At 36.8% G+C, this 17,676-nt stretch overlaps 1 protein-coding gene across 1 annotated transcript; it reads right to left on the bottom strand.

Annotated features, from left to right (window-relative positions):
* Window positions 1-2,428: 2,428 nt before the first annotated feature.
* On the bottom strand, window positions 2,429-16,305 carry LOC145776239 (lactadherin-like). The gene is made up of 4 exons (XM_082587639.1): window positions 16,047-16,305; window positions 12,785-12,949; window positions 12,276-12,451; window positions 2,429-4,715 (listed from the first exon to the last, which is right to left on the bottom strand). The coding sequence occupies exons 1-4, from the start codon at window positions 16,303-16,305 to the stop codon at window positions 4,578-4,580; spliced, it is 738 nt and encodes a 245-aa protein (XP_082443765.1). The 3' UTR covers window positions 2,429-4,577.
* Between the last annotated feature and the right edge of the window lie 1,371 nt (window positions 16,306-17,676).

Below are 17,676 nucleotides of genomic sequence, written 5' to 3'. Positions count from 1 at the left end.
GTATCCGCAAAATACGCCTACGCCGATGATTTGGCCATTTTACACTTGTCGAATCAATGGGATACATTAGAAGAGACTCTAAACCAGGACATGTCGACACTTTCGGCATACCTCCAGAGATGGAGACTGAAGCTCAGCGAAACCAAAACAGTGACGACAGCCTTCCACTTAAACAACCGGGAAGCGAAGAGTGAGCTCAAGATCAACACCGATGGAAAAACCCTGCCCTTCTGCCCAAACCCTAAATATCTAGGGGTAGTCCTGGACAGGTCGCTCACTTACCGTCAACATTTGGAGTCACTACGCAAAAAGATCTCAACACGCACAGCTTTGCTAAGGCGTCTGGCTGGCTCAGGCTGGGGAGCCGGAGTCGATACCCTGCGCATTGCCACCATCGCGCTAGTTCACGCTCCAGCAGAATACTGTGCACCTGTCTGGAGCCGCAGTGCCCACTGCCATCAAATTGACACTGCCATAAATGACGCCTTGCGTATCGTGACAGGATGCCTGCGACCTACACCATCGGAAAATCTCCCTGTCCTTGCAGGCATCCAACCAGCTGAGCTTCGTCGCGAAGAAGCTATCCTGTCTCTTTCTCGTCGCGCTACGAACCCCAACCATTTGCTCTACTCAAGTCTCTACAAGTCTGTGAACGAGAAACCTCAGCGACTGAAATCGAGACACCCATTTGTACGTGCCGCACAACTCCTGATGAAAACTGCTGAAGACCAATCCATCAGTGCGGCTACCTGGGCGGACCACCAATGGAGCTCGGAGTGGAAGAAGAACTCCTCAAGACTCCAAAGTTTCATCTCCGACACCAGCAACCACCCAACCGGAATGCATTTGCCAAGGAAGGCCTGGGTGCGGCTCAACCGCTTGCGTACTGGCGTCGGACTATTCCGCTCGAACATGCACAAATGGGAGATGGCTCCATCCGCGATTTGTGAGTGTGGCAAGGAGAAACAAACTGTAGACCACACCATTTGTAATTGCGCCATCTACCATGCGCCAAATGGTGTGCGTGGTCTGCGTGAACTGGATGACAAATCAATCGAATGGCTGCTCGACACCTGCCCAAACATCTAGACCGCGTCGCCGCCACTGCCCAAGGGTGGTAAAAGGCAAAGCCCCTCGACCCTTGGAGTGGCGAAGAAGGTTCAAACGAAGAAGAAGAAGAATTTCACTAAAAACGAGGAACCCTTCAAACTGACGGAACTCTGGGGTTCCGCAAAACCCCTCTTAAAGAGCACTGACCTAAACGATGAAATGATACTCTCTTTACTTAAAGTGAGAATCTTGGTTAGTGCTGTGGCTTTTTTTGAGTGCTTGTTTTTCTGTTTCAGTGAACTAGTTTTTCAAGATGATCTGTTCGGTTTGACTAAAAGACGTTTTGAAATATACAGTAAATCTGTCAAGAAAAAACAGATCATGACTAATGACTAAGACTAATGTTGCCTTTTCTTGCCTGGGGTATAATGTCGTGCATTGTGAGGGTATATGAGGAAAAGGCTTCTGACAGTTCACATCACAGTTGGCGTATTGTCTGGTGTCCCTTTGATAAATCTTTTTTTAGCACTCATCATACACACGTCGACAATTATGTACTACAATAACTTCACATTCAATATTGCTGCTGAGAATTATTAAGCACTAGCTGTCAGCTTAAGATTTTCAAACTGAAGTTCGAGTTTAGTTGTGATTTTATCAGAAGAGTAGCAGGGCTTTGGAGCCGGAGCCCCGGAGCCGTGCATTTTCAACGGAGCTGGAGCCTGACCTCCACGTGAAAATCAAGTGGACCTGGAGCAGACGCTGGAGCCAGTTGTTTAAAAAATAGCTCTGGCTCTGATGTATTTCATAAGAGGCTAGTACTATTGGCGGAATTCACATAATTTAACAGTAACCTTCACAAAATTAAAAAATTATTGACGTTAATCAGACATCGAATTAACGAATATGTTTTGACATGCAGTTCCGCATGAGATTTTGAAGAAAGTATCTTAAATTTCATAAAGTTGTGCCATTTTTAGCAACAGTTGACTGCAGGTCGTCATTATTTTAATGAAAGCACTTTTCGGCACCTGGAGCTGGAGCCGGAGCAGTGGTATCAATAAGCTCCGGATCAGAAGCTAATTTATGATAAAAGAGAGCTCCGGAGCTGGAGCAACTTAGCATTTAGGCCTGCTCCAAAGCCCAGAAGTATAACAACAGCAGGTCAATTTACATGATTGAACTGAAGCCAGCAGTGGTTTTAGTGCCTCCTCAATGTGGTTTTAGGAAACATTACCAAACTTTGGGTGATAGAAGGATAGACCCTTGTCCCAAAAGCTCAAGCAAAGGAGAAGATTATTGTAACAATGAATAACTGAATAAGTGATTTGGTCTTGCTACCCGATATACAGAAGCAACTTTTATTAAACAGGCAAAGTCTATGTACAGCTGTTTTATTATGCCAATCTTTTCGTTTGAGCTCAACATTATATTCCACAAGACGTGTCTTGTCAAAACTTTGAGGGAAAAATAAAATATCACTACGAAAGATTACACAGCACTTGCAGTTTATTTAAAGGTCATTTCTAGTGTTTAGTATGAAACAAGTGGTTCTCAAACGGTAGCTCCCAGCGTGGACGTCGCTATAATGGCATCTGGACTGGAATCCAAACGCTGCCGTCCAAGATGAGGCCTGAAAAGGGTTGCCATATTGACGGTTTTGGATTTTCGTTCCACATTTGTATTAATGGATTAAAAGAAATATGGCATGTTAAAATATGGCACGATCGCAACACTTTAAGCTATAGTGATAATCATGCTGCTGACAAAAATAAACACAAATGCAATCTGATGAAAAATATCATCATGGTTCAAAATAAGTTGCCTTTTCAAACCTGATGTTTTATAAATAGGCTTCTGCAAATCGATTAAATATAGTTTTTTAAACTATTTAGAATGCTAAAAAAATTGAAAATTGCCAAAAATAAGCCAAAATGCCACCTCAAAATAGCCTGTCAAACGCATTAAAAGAACGCCAAATTTCTCAAATTTAGCGTTACAACCGCCAATGTGGCAATCCTTTTCAGGCCTCATCTTGGGCGGCAGCGTTTGTCTTCCAGTCCAGATGCTATTATAGCGACATCCAAGATGAATAAAATATCACTACGAAAGATTACACAGTACTTCCAGTTTATTTAAAGATCATTTCTAGTGTTTAGTATGAAACAAGTGGTTCTCAAACGGTAGCTCCTAGGAACAAATTCTGCAGAGCCAAGTTAAACGCCGAACTTATCAAAACATGTTTATGCGGCTACCGTCCGATTGTAACCCTTCTAGCACTCAGCCAGAGTTGATCCTTTCTTTAAACTTTGTTTAGTAATCACAGAAGCAAAAGAAGTAACGATGGCAGAGGTGGGAATCAAACCTGTAGTGATTATTATTCTAACCCTAACCGTTAAGCCGCGCTGCTGACGGCGATGTTATCGATTAATTTACTTTGTATCATCTGCTTTTCGCACTTTTGTATATCACGGAAAACGTAACTTCTAATTGGTTGATTGCTTTGACGTTGAACCGGGCTCTGGCAGAATTTTTTTCACGTAAAAGGCCGCTACCTTGTCAAACTGGATTAGGGTTAATCACGCCCCAGTGTTTCATTATAAGTTTTTTAAAGTTTCACGAATTGAAATTTCACTTACTGTATATATTGGGCGTATCAATAAATTCAAGTTTGTAAGTAAATGCAAATTACTGTAACTTAATTGTTACTTCTGGCACACAGAAACTTTAATAAATCTTTTCTGATGCATTTAACCAAAGCAAGTTTGAGAGCCACTGATTATTGACTTCCATCAAGACAAATTATTAGTTTTATTCAACTGCAAGTAATTTTAATTATAAATAGAATTATAGCTGACAGGTAAATTGTGATTATGATGTAGTTGGCAACAATCCGAATAACAATACATACAACAATGACAATACTCGCGGTCACGTTCAGGTTATTAGCTTGATCCCCAATAGCGTGACGACAGCCCGACGATCAACAAAACGGCTAGACCAATATCGCGACAAAGATGTGATTCAATAAACCATGAACATCAAACTTAATCTGCTTTTCTGCTTATTTCAGTCGTATTCTACTTTTGTCGTTTGTTCAAATATTTTTTACCAATTTAAAAAACTATTGAGCAGAGCCGTTGTATTAGATTAGACGCTTCGTTTAGCAGAAAGCATTATTCTATCGCAAATTGAAATTTTGGCAAGGGCAAGAAGCAAACCTCAAATAGAGCATAAAGCTTACATTTATCGGCAAAGACAAACTGAGGCGGAATATCATTATATTAGAGATACATTAGCGACATATCAATTTTATGAAAACTTTGAGCATTTTTTAGCTTGATTGATTTTATAGAAGCTTTTTTTCACGAAAATTATAACGCTTGTAGCCTACGTCTCGGAATAAAAAAAAAATAACGAGAATGTGTGGCGCAATTGGGTGTCGCGTTAATGAACGATGCATACTGTTGGACGTACAGGTTTGGGTGTCACGTTATGGGTACAGAAGTTAAAATCATGCAGTCATCCTAGCAAGTGAGAAACTCCATTCTGAGACTGAGATTACCATTCCAGGTTTGTGGATAAAGTCGAATGTATCGAGCAATGACAGGTTGAGGGAATTTGTTGTTAGAGTAAGAATTCCTGTCAGTGTTGCCTTCAAATATCTGTAAAGAATAAACAGAAAGTGTTGATATACTGATGACATAAATTCGCACAAGAAGTTCAAGTTTTGTTAGTTCCAAAATTGATTTTACTTTCTCACAGCACTGATTTGCATGATGATTTTTGAAGATGTGAATGTTACTTGGATGCTTTAAAATAAAAACTCTTGGAAAGCAGTTCAACAAATTAGAGTTTTTGGAAAAACAGAAAACTGCATATTATTATTAAAATCTAAAAACTGAAGTATGAAGCTATTGATTTAAATCAAGGGTCTCAAGCACGCGGTCCGCGAATCATTTTTAAACTTTCAAATAATTAACAATTAAAATTCACGTAACAAGATAAAATTCACTCTAAAATTGCTCAAAAACTTTGTTAGTGCCTATCAAACTTTACACGACTTTTAAGTGCTCGCCTACTGTCGCACCATTTTATCGGAATGGCTCGTTTCGGAAAATCTGATTCGGAGAAATCCCAATTGGCAGACAGCCTTTTTCGGAGAAAGCCCTTTTCGGAGATTTTTTGAAAATTCAACGACGTTTTCTGTAAATTCAACGACGCCTTCTGTTTATTTAGAGAATTTTGTATTTTATTCCACAATATCGTTTTCTTTTGCATTCCAACAAAGAAAAATAAATTGAATTGAAATTTAGCGAAAGTTAAAAAGCGAATTAAATTTATTTTTGAACTATTAAATTAAAAATGTTTGCTCACATAAAATTGTCATGTATCCTGCGTTGATTGTTAAAACTAACTTTTAAGTTGGGTGATCATTCGTTTCATTCATTATCATTCATTTCTATATGGTAAGCTAATTCCTTTCAATATACATATGCCGCTGTGATTTTACAATGCTCCGAAAAAGGCTTTCTCCGAAAAAGGCTGTCTCCGAATAGGGATTTCTCCAAACCGGATTCTCCCAATGGTAGCAGATCGATTTTATTGGGTGCAAAAACTCACATTGCTACATCACATTCACATTGCCTATTTATTTCTTGTGCCTCCATTGTTTTATCTGGTGGTGTTTCCACTCGCCACAGCGCGGTGAAAACTTCAAGGGTGTTAAAAGGCAAAGCCCCTAGACCAGTGGTTCTCAAACTTTTTTTTTATTGCGACGCCTCTGGGAAAGTTTTCAGGACTTGCGACGCACCAGCAAATAAAAGTTAATGAGGAAACTTATTATTAAAGTTGTGTTTGTTGATAAAACAACAAAAAGCAATGCATATTATTTAATGTGACGTGTGAGCTTGTTTGTTTTTACAAAGTTCATTGAATCTTGGGAGGCTTTTTTAAATCAATTATTGCCTCTCACATTTCTCTTTCAGTGTTTATTCGTGATCGATATTTGCTTTTTATCTCCGCCAAGGTAGAAAATCCTGCTTCACATATATACGACGTGACAAATGGGATAATAATTCGTAGTGCTTTCTTCACCAAAGCTGGATATTCGTCATTCAATGAAATCCAAAAATTTGCCGGATTTCCTTAAACATCCTTTTCAGGAAATTGTCACAGGAAAGGTCAATGTAGGCTTCTTTTTCTTGTGCAGTAAAAGACGATGGAGTAGGTTGGACGAAAGGTTCACGAATCCATTCGTAGTTTGATAGATTTTTTTTCGGAAAGTATTTTGCAAATTTTGACTCGAGCATGGACAAATGTTGCCCAAATATACTTCGCAAATTTGAAGGCAGCGTCATACTTTTCTTTTCAAGCAAATTGGACAAGAAAGTAAAATATTGAGAGCTTCCAGACAGGTTTGCTTCAGGTTGACTGTAACGACACTCTGGACTAAAAGCACAAACTAAAAGTGTTCAGTTTGTACTTTTAGTCCAGAGTGTCGTTACAGTTACAGTGCATAGTCAAATTTATCTTACAATTTTTCACTTTATGTATTGCAGATTTAATTCCTGATGAGGACACACGTACGTGTTGAAAACGTTTGAGTTTATTTTATTTTAAAAAGTTATATTTTGAATGAAATAACGTATGCTAAACCCGCTAAAGTTACTATGTTTTATTTTATTTCTCTATTATGAAAATATTTAGCTTAGTAGCCTACTGCAAAATGTTGTTAATCAACAATTCTTGCCATGCTGACAAGCACCGCAAGTGACAGTTGTCTAATAATCATATAAGAAAAACGGTTTTATAGACTCTCACGAAAAGGATGAAAAACCAACTCATTGCTTTTTTAGAGGGAACACTGTTCATGAGTTACGATAGAAACGTTTTTTCCCTGATTTCCACAAGCGTTTGTTTTATGGTGCCTGGTTTCTTTTTCCCTGTTATTGGAGCCTATGTTCGCTGATATGTTTGCAGGTCACTATTTTTGCCTGTATTGCGATTTGTCAAACATTTCCTTATTTACTGAAACTGTTAATTGCAAGATATATTTTGTGAAGCGAATTGACAACACCACTCTTGCTTGGCAATGAATATTCTGATGAAACCGCTCGCCTCGCTACAAGTGCGCAAAACAAGTGGCCTCATTTATTAGGCATTGTTAAAGAAGTTAAAAGTGTTGTTAAAGGAGTGTGGGCTGGCAGTAGCGTTGTTCGACTATTTTTTTTGCTGCGGTATTCTAAGATAAATATTAACAACATGTAACGCTGGATACTGAGTACAAAATGCGTTTTTTTTAGCATTAGAGTCGACCTACCTAAAATTTTATTAGTGCGGCCTGCCACAGCTCTCTTTAGTGCTAAAGTGGCCCACATGCAAAAAGGTTGGTGACCTGCTCTAAAATATCAATGTTTCAAATCGCTCTTTTATTCCACAATATTCCTTTCAAGTTTTAGAACAATGATTATTGTTTCGAATTTCAATCAATCGTCGTTTTCATGTCCTATTTTCCCACTTAGCCAACTTTAGTCTACTCTGGTTTCACGCCACAACTACAGTGCTCTGTGCTGTTGTATTGATGGAAGGTGATGGATTGCTAGCTATTGAATACGGAAAGCACCTCTTGCCACAATGTGCAGTGTAGTCTACACTCTAAAGTATGTGAAGGATCTTGTTAATTCAGCAATGGAATCTAGTTTGCTCCAGCAACATATTGATACAAACCATTCTAACAAGGCAGAGATGAAATTGCTTTTCAGATAAAGGCAGCATCTAGACAAGGATGAAGATGCATAAATGAAACATAATCACCAATCAACATATGATTTGGTGTCTGGAATGTTAAATTTATTTTGAAGTGTGTTTGAGGCCCTGATTCCAAAAACGCAATATTTTTTTTTTATAACTCTAGTTTGTAGTAAAATTAGTTTACCAATTAGGTAATTAAGGTAAAATTAGTATTACCAAATGCCTGGTGAACAGTCTCTCTCTGTTTTTTCTAGTTTGTAGAGTATACTGTAGTATGTCATGTGACACTACATTTTGCGTAATTTTTATATACTTTAGCAAGACTGCAGGTCTTTTATACTTTTTTGAGGCGTGTTGTTGCAAAATATCAAAATAGTTGAGTTGTAGAAACACTGTAGGCTACTTTAGATAACAAAATCCAGCCAAAGACATCATAAACGCAAGAAACGTTTTTTCATGTTCATCACTATTAGCTGTACCAGGGTTGAAAGCATCCGTTCTGAAAGCATCTGTCTGAAAGTAAATCCCTTCTGCTTAAAAAATTGAAATAATGCTCAAAGGCTAAGAATAAGCTTGATGTGGAATGAAAGGATGACGACTTTTTTTTTCTGATAACAACGTTTTACTCAACTACTTTCCTTTTTAAGGGCCCACTGTTTTGTGTTGCAGTATTCACTTTAAAGAATAGAACAATTTTAAACTCCCATAGACTTCCAATCAAACTAAAATAAAAAAAAATCGACACTTACGTTTTACCAGTCTAGAATGCTTAAATCGGACGTCCACTACAAAGAAAAACTCACCAAATTCCAAAATCACATCATGATAATCATGACCAACAAAAGACTATTTGATCACATAAAAATAAAAGACGTATTGACTGTAACGCAGCTACACTAAACTGCAGCAACAATAAAATGAAACGTTTTAAAATAGTAAAGTCAACAAGACCTGCATGAAAGGTAAGTCAATGGAAAAAGAAAACGAGGCAGACCACCAAGACCATGACATGACAACATTCAGGCACTGATCGAATTAATTTGACGACACTGGGCGAGCTACTGTAATTCAAAACCGTGACTCATTGAAACAGATAACCCATGTTGATGCGCAATTTTCTTCAAGCAAAGATGACGACTGAATGATAATTCGCTTCATGCTTTGCTGCCCCACCAATAGAAAACACATGGGTGATTTGTGTAGCCTATACGTTTTGATTGCTCAAAAATAGGTGCGCAATTTTGAATTTACACATTGTTTACCAGTTCTCATCGTATTCTAACTTTTCAACAGTTTACTTTATGAATTCAGGTCAGGTCATTAGTAGATCTGCTAGAGGTAAATATAATCCTGTACCACCTGCGGCATAGCCCTGTTGCTTAATCAAGTTGCAGGCACTCACCAACCCGCACTGAACCGGCGTGGTGAGTAAAGGTTCAAACCCACAAATGAAATGTGCACACTTATAATGGCGCCCAATACCCGACAGCCGAAAGGCAGAGGATGCAAAATATTTTCTGGTTCCCAAAATCTACAGCTTTACGTATAATGTAAGAAGCTTAAAAAATGAAGGCTTTTAGAATTGGTACTGCTATTTTGCATTCATTAAATTCGGGCATTTGCACAACAAGAATTTAGAAGTACGGTAACAAGCTTTTAGAAATATCAAACAAACTAAAGGAAACAAGGATCAAGTGGCAAATAATTGGATTGGCAGAAACAAAAGGAGAAGGAGAACATCTTGTACGGATTGGAGGAGGACACATGCTTTACACCACAGGATGCTTCGCAGCATATAAGGCTACATGTAAAACTGGAAAGAACTAAAGTAGGAAAATATCAAATCCAAAGGTTGACATTGAGAGATTGATTCAGAGGGCAGATGAATTCTAAATAGAGTTGCAAAACCGTTTTGAATACTTGAAAGCGACGTCAGAGATTTAAATGGAAAGACAAAACAATTGAACAGTATTATTCAAGAAAGCGCAAAGAAAGTTAGTGGAATAGTTAAGAGCCAGAAAGAAGAGAAACTCAAACCAGAGACTAAACATATGCCGAAGAAACGCAGAGAATTGTTGAAAGAAAAATCTAAAAACAATATCGAATATATGCAACAACATACGAAAAAGTATTATGCAAGACCTTAAAAAATTCTACACCCTACAGGTGAAAAATGCAATTGAAACAGGCAAGGAATTGAAAATACGCAAGACTGCTAAAGATGGAAATAGAGCATTGATTCCCACACTGAAGAACGAAGATGGTTTAGACACATCAAACAGACAAAAGGTATTTGAAAGATGCGCTGCTTTCCACCAACCATTATACCAAAAACATTATACCAAACATTATACAATGATCAAACACAAAACCTTGTCAGAAAACATCCAGTCAAACAAATTCCTCCAATCCTGAAAAGAAAGTTGAAAACACAGTCATACGGACGAAAAATAGTAGTAATAGAAGTGGTCAAAGCAGGAGGTGATATGTTTCTTGAACAGTTATGTAACTTATTTAATAAAGTGATCGAAACAGAAAAAGTACTAAAAACAGTGGAAGAATGACACAATTAGTCTTCTCTTTAAAAAAAACAAAACAAAAAAGACCTTGTAAACTATCGCCCCATTAGCCTACTTTCACATATTTACGAACTATTAAGGAAAACTATCAAAAACAAATTAAGCAGCAGTCTAAATGAAAACCTGCCCCCCGAACAAACAACTTATAGAAAAGGATTCTCTTGCATTGATCACCTGATGCATGCAGTTGGGCAGGTCTTAAAAACATGAATGAATACCACCAACCCACATTTATGGTATTTGTTGACTAAGAGATGGCATTTGATTCCATCAACCACTTTTCTGTTTTTAATGTAATTCGAACTTATGGTATATCAGATAAAATAATAAACATTGTCAAAAATACATATTTCTCGACAGCCGATTGTAGCAAGAATAGACAACGATCGCTGTCAATTCTTGCTACAATCGGCTGCTGATAAACATGTCGTTAATTGGATGGTCTGAGTGTCTAGAGTGGAATCTACACTGTTATGGTTAGCGAATCGCAACTGCTCACTGTACTAGTGAGTGCTCACTGCTCAGCCTTGTGTTGTTAGCCAGAAAGAACACTCCATTCTTCACATCATTAAAAATACATGCACAAATGGCACTGCACAAATCAGAACAGAGAAGTTAAGTGATAAAATAAAAATTCAAAAGGGCTGCGCCAAGGTGACACTCTTTCACCTGTCATGTTTACAGCTGCAGTTAAAGAGATGTTTAAGAGGGTGAACTCTGAGACTGGACTTGTCATTAATGGACAACTGCTGAGCAATCTCAGATTAGCAGATAACATCATCCTTTTGCACAGTCAGAATGCACATTGCAACAATAGCTTGAAAAACTTAACCGAAAGGCAAGCAAGATGGAATGAAGATAAACAAGAAAAAGACAAACCTAATGTGTAACGAGATAGCAGGGAAACAACCAAGGACGGGTATTTTGATAGATGGAGAAAAGATAGAGGAGGTACATCAATACAAATATCTAGGGAAAATGATAATACCAGGAAACGACATCGAAACTGAAGTTACGCAAAAGATAATATCAGATCAGAGAAGATTTGCTTAATATAGCACTTTTTAAAGAGCAAGAACATTTCAATTAGCTTAAAACGAAAAGTCATGAACAGATTAATATTGCCAACATTCACATATGGAGCAGAAACATAGTCACTCACAACACAGCAAACAAGAAAACTGGCAACAGCGCAAAGGTACATAAAAAAATAATATTAAACATAAATAAAAAGAAAAACAAAATCAGAAATGAAGTTATGAGAAACAAAAGACATATCAAAGATGTCATTGCAACAGCAACAAATCTTAAGTGGCAATGAACGGGACATGTAGCAAGAATGAGAAACAGCGGATGAGCCAAACTAACCACAGAAAGGACACTAAGATATGCAAAAAAAACTAAAGGGAGGCCGAAAAGATGGCAGGAGGACATTGAAGAAAAGATTGACATCAGCTGGATGAGAACAGTGAAAGAAAGAATGGTGTGGAAACATTAAACATATGAGGAGACCATCTGCCAGCAGTGGCATGACTGGCTGATGACGATCTTATTGATTCATATTCATTTTTCTTGCTTTTTGACTGGGCAAGTTTTTCTCAAATTCATGTTTGCAACTACACAATTTTGTTTTGAAATTAAAAGAAATGGTGAGGTCATCAGAAAGGTGTGGTAGTTATGTCAAACTTTTAATTATCAAAACAAAAATTACAACCAAATAAGGAAAAAAAACTCTTGTCAATTCAAGTCAGGGTGCGTCCATTTTTGCTGTTATTGCGTTGTCATTTTTTCTGTAATTATTGCTAAAGCCTGCACAAAATATTGTAAACTTACAACAAATGAACGAACCAAAGTTATTGGTGTAATGTTAATCAAAAATATTATAAAAAGTACCATTTCATTTCCAGTTTTATCCGTTATCACTTGGAGATTATTAACAGAGTTTCCATAAGATATCTTAAACGTTTTCACCCATTCTTCGCCAGCATGAGCAGGTCGTCCTTGAGTTATAACCCCAGTTAGAAGGGTTGGTCTGTGCAGATGGACTTGAATCCATTCACCAACGTGTCCTAAGAGTTATCATGATGCATTTTTTTTTTGTACACAACCAGAGAGCATTTTCAGAATTTTCCTTTCACAATACAGTAAATTGCAAAATTTTGTAACACTGCTATCAGCAACTGCATGGAAAATTTCCAATCAAATCATAATTGTTTGGCGAAATTGTTGGCAAAGAAAAACGCATATACGTATACGATTCAGGCTTAAGATTCTACAGTAAACAAGTTGAAATCTAGACTACCGTGAGCACATCACTTTTGCAAGTCTTCAAAACAGAAATAAATGAAAAACTAACTGTTATTTGGACATTATTGAAAACAATACTATACTTAAAAACGTACTGTGACCCGCTGTCCATGATCCTGTATTTCCTGCGTTTCCATTAAGACCTCGTTGATTGTCAAGTCGCGCTGCGTATGGTCCATGATGGATATCCCATGACGAAGAAGCAGTGATGTCTTCATCTCTTACTCTCCTGTCTCCCATGCCGATAGTGCAGTAAGAATCTATGTAAATTAATACGTTATTTGTAAACATTTGTCAACGAGTACTGCAAACTTCAAAAAAGGAGGTTAAAAATAACTTTGTTCATATTTATATATCATGCAACGTTAATAAGGTGTATTTTAACATTACGAAAAAAGTTTTTTGTAAGTCTGTTGCTTGATTTGGTGAAGTAATTGCTTGATTTGATGGATTTTATTTATTTATTATTTACTTGCTTCAAATATGCACGCATGTTACACATCCATGTGGAATTACATGAAAAAAAAAACAACTTTTAGGGGAAAGACTGCAAACGTAAGCATAGATAGTGTGAAAGTACATAACTAGGGAAATGACACTTTACTACTACAATAACTACATCTTAATCTTCTTTGTACAACAATTTGCAAGTAACGTCATAAAATTTCGATCTTAGATAAACATCAGCACTAAGCGGGGTACAAATTAGGGCATGTTCAGAGTCTGAGTAGCGTAACAGAAAATTATATGCATTATTTTCTCCGTAGAGCATCGATAGTTATTATGTTGCAACGAACTTGGTGAGTGCTCACGCTTTCATATCTATGCCCAGACATCAAAATCCGTCATTTTTACGTTGATTCAACATCTGCAGACGTTAAATCAACCATGACCTACAGTACCAGAACACGGCCAAATATGTTGCTATTTGAGGAAATTTCTAAGAGTCTGAATTGTTACAATCATAGCTATGACAAACCTATCATCTTCCCATTTCTACAAGTAAGTAAAATAAGCAATATTTGCACCAAGACATACGTTTGGCTTGTTTAACCGGAGATTCGGTATGCACGTTGAGCACAGTTTACACAATAATAATGTACAAGTAAGACTTTTCAACTGCATCCTGGAGGTAGTATCATTTGGTGCAATTGCATGTTCCATTTCAAATATCATGAATTTTTTTGTGAATTTTACAGTATGTTGTAAGCTGTTCATTTGATGTGCCAATTTAAATTTTAGTTTGTTTTGTTTTTCGCCAAGTTTAATTTGCAAGTAAAATAATGTCTTTTGGCGAAAGACCCTGCTATACAAAAAACCTAACGACTTTATGACGAGACTATCTCCAGGATGCAATTGAAAAGTCTTACATATTTGACATTATTATTGCATAAATTGTGCTTAACATACATACCTAATCTCCTAATCTAGATGCAAATGTTGCTTATTTTACATACTTCTGCACGTGAGAAAATGACAGGTTTGTCATGGCTATCATTGTAACAATTAGGACTCTTAGAAATTTTCTCAAACAGCAACATATTTGGCCGTGTTCTAGTATAGGTCTTGAATCAACCTAGAAATGACAGAGTTTGTCGACTGGGTGTAAACTAAATACGCGTCTACATGCCTTATTGTGGGCAACTTTAAACTTATTTTTCTGTTTAACAGAGACATTGGTCAACATAATGTGAATTATAAAAAGGCATGCAATAAGCTCGAAACACAGCTCGTTTTACATACACAGTACAATGTTTGACAAACGAAGGCACATTTTTAGCCATAGGCGCCGACTTTTCAAAAAACCTTGGGGGGCGAGAAAGGTGATGACGTCATAACCATAACGCTATTTTACTCAATTAAAATAGTCTTTGATTAAGCTTAGTGTCTTGTTTATATTGACACCTAGGTCGCAAACCGAATTTATTAGAACTGCTGCTTGAAACGATTAGTTTTACGCATGCAGTACGCCTAGTCGTAAAAATTTTGATATTGTTAGCTCATAATTGGAACAGTTGGAAAACAAGCCGATTCATTTCCTTTTCGTGCGAGTGAATAACAACGATCAAGACAGTGAAGTTATCAAAATAAAACGCAAAAAATCATGATCTCAAGCAGAGTGGAAACCCGCTATCAGTTTTATTAACCTCGTTTTGCTAATTACTTACCTACAAAGCGTTAACAACGGCGAAGTGTTTTCTCTTGTTTTTTATCGAAAGTCTTTATAGTCTTTTATTGAATACAGTAGGCTATACTCGAGTAAAGGTCGAGATGTTCGCAAGTGATTTTCACCTCAAAAAAAAAGGTTCAACTAACACGGACAAGCTGTTGTCTCCAGCTCGGCAATTTTTAAAATGAACGCACTAAAAATCATTGTCGACGTAGATTACGGAGTGTGAAATCGCGTCGGCCTAAGTAAAAGTTTTGAATACGTTTATTTGCAGTGATTCAAACTTAATTTTCAAATTCAATGATTTCTTGTCAATTCTAAACTTTATGCACTTGTTGAGCAATATGCAAAGCTCACGAGACAAAACAGAAAGAGGAGGTCATTTTTTTATTTTTGCGTGTAGGATATAATCGTTCTTATTATTACGTAACATTCCATGATCGTTAAAGTCGATGTCAAACCTTAGCGGCCGCATAAAACAATGATGTCAGGTTAGCTAGGTGATAATAGCGGTAAGAGACGTCGTTAATGCAGGCAATATCTGCGACCAAGACCATTAAACACCTTTTCTTTTATCGGTTTTCGATTTAATTCTCACACATTGCGAAGAAAACAATGCGTTCTGTTGAATCATTTTTGTCTCACAGCCGGAAGACCTCGTTGAAAATAGCGCGTCTAATTTAGCTGGTTTGCTTAATATTGCAGTGAATAGTTACGTGACTATTCCAGCAGTGCAAGTTACTCTACCTTCTACTTCGAAATTTCCATACCGTATGAGATAGCTATGCGATCAGCTGCTGTTTTGCGGGCAAGAGCAACGAAGGCTTTTCTTGCTTTCGGCATTCTTTAAGTCCGTTTAAATTATCTAAATCTCTTTCGCGATGTGTTTTATCTTTGAAACACCACTTGTCATCACCATTTTTGTTACCCCTCAACCATAAATTTACGGGGGGCGCTGCCCCCCGGCCCCCCCGGAAGTCGGCGCGTATGTTTTTAGCAGCTATTATTAGAAAATTAAAAAAAGTATATTTTTATTACAGATATACTGTAAAAAGGGATCATGTTTTTCAGGTAATTCATTCCATGCAATAAAACTGTGATTTTATGCGTTATTTTATAGCATCAAATGAACCTTTTTTAGTTTATTAAAAATATTTAACCATATCTCACTTTTAAAAAAAAATAACCTTCTAGTTGACGAATTTTTTCTCTAAGCTCCTCTATTTCACTCGGATTGCAAGCGCATTGCCCTGGAAGTCCTGGAGGACCCAATAGTCCAATAGATCCTTTCGGTCCTCGCTTCCCAGGAACACCTTGAAGAGTGCTTCCTCCAACTGGATCACTAACATCATCCGATCCCCGATTCAATGAGAAGCAAACATCATCGGATCTTCCGTTGATACAAGAGATTAACAGTACACAGAAGACAATTGAATAAGAAAACATTTTTATTCCAAACTTTTATTAGCTGCAATCATGCAAATATTTGAAAAAGATACTTATAAAATTACCATTTTGTTTTGTCTAACAACATGTTATTATCATGTTATTTAACATGTTATTAATTTATAAAATCAAATATAACTCATTTTGCAAGCTTATTTAAATCTTTGTTAGGGCTAGGCAAATGATAGGGTTGTTGCAGTAGCAGATCCAGGGAAAGCAATCGCTCAAGTATCACTTAAAAACGAACACCGCATGTTTTTTTTGTAAAATTATTTGTTTTACTTATGTTGCTCGCTCAATCACATTGTATTAACTAAACCGCAATATAAGCCATGACGCACACGAGCCTCAAATCAGCAACCGATTTGAAGGATAAAAATTTAATTGGTCATGTGCTAATTAAAAATTGAGAAAAAATGCATTGTTCCAAAATTAGATCATGGTCAACTCTATTAAATAAAGTTAACAATTAAATCGTTTTATTTTAGTGATCAAAGTGGGAAAAACTAACTGGAAAAGGTCAAATGCCTGGCCTGGTCAAATGTTTTAAGGTTCAGATTTTAGAGAAAAAGCTATTGATTTGTTGTCTTTATTTTAGTGGTAATAAAGCATTAATCAAATCTTAGTATATTACACAAACACAAGATTGGTTCTTAAGCGGTGGGTCGCCAAACAATTGCATTTGTGTCGTAAAGCCTTCAATTGCAAGGTAGATGGAAGCTGGAAGCAAGGCTCGTTTCCAATGGGCCCTAGGAGTCATTTCAATAAAAAAGTGAGTGAATTTTCATTTGTTGCGAAAATATATTTGAGAAACACGATTGTGAGGAAACACAAAAATAGTAGGGAAACACGTCAGACGAATTTTTAAAATTTTTCTGCCACGTGATAATTAGGCTTATAGACTTAAGTCACGTGACATTTATAACACGTGACATGAAAATCATCTGTCCTGAAAATCCTAGACAAACGTTTGTGCTTAATGTGTTGCAATGCCATTGTAAAAAGTAGCAAGCAATATTTACAGCTTTTGTAATAAATTTTACATTAATAATATGGCCCTAAAATTTGAGTCAAAATCTTCAGTTTGAACAGTGTCTGGTAGGCTTATAACATTCCTTTGAATATCACCAAGGCTATTCATAACTGCTGTTGCATTTTACACTTAGACCTATTAACTTGAATATTGAATTAAAACTTAAACTTTTACAGAAATATAGTTTTGATGATAAGAATATAATTATATTAGCTTATATTGGTTATAATCAGTTGTTTAAGAAAAAATCATTTTCAGCCAGAAAATACGCAAAAAGCAACTAAAACGAGCAAACTATGTCAAAAATTATTGAGAAAGATCGTAAGTTATAGGATCTT

The sequence above is a fragment of the Aplidium turbinatum genome, chromosome 8 (genome assembly GCF_918807975.1).
Source record: "Aplidium turbinatum chromosome 8, kaAplTurb1.1, whole genome shotgun sequence".
NCBI lineage: Eukaryota > Metazoa > Chordata > Ascidiacea > Aplousobranchia > Polyclinidae > Aplidium > Aplidium turbinatum.
The sequence above is the reverse complement of the archived record's forward strand: the minus strand, read 5'-3'. Positions and strand labels throughout refer to the sequence as shown.

What these genes read in the sequence shown, in the direction of transcription:
- LOC145776239 (XM_082587639.1), bottom strand. Translation starts at nt 16,305, where the DNA reads ATGTTTTCTTATTCAATTGTCTTCTGTGTACTGTTAATCTCTTGTATC. An exon ending in AAAAATTCGTCAACTAGAAG is followed by an intron (nt 12,950 to 16,046) that starts GTTATTTTTTTT and finishes TAATTTACATAG; the next exon opens with ATTCTTACTGCACTATCGGC. An exon ending in ATCATGGACAGCGGGTCACA is followed by an intron (nt 12,452 to 12,784) that starts GTACGTTTTTAA and finishes GATAACTCTTAG; the next exon opens with GACACGTTGGTGAATGGATT.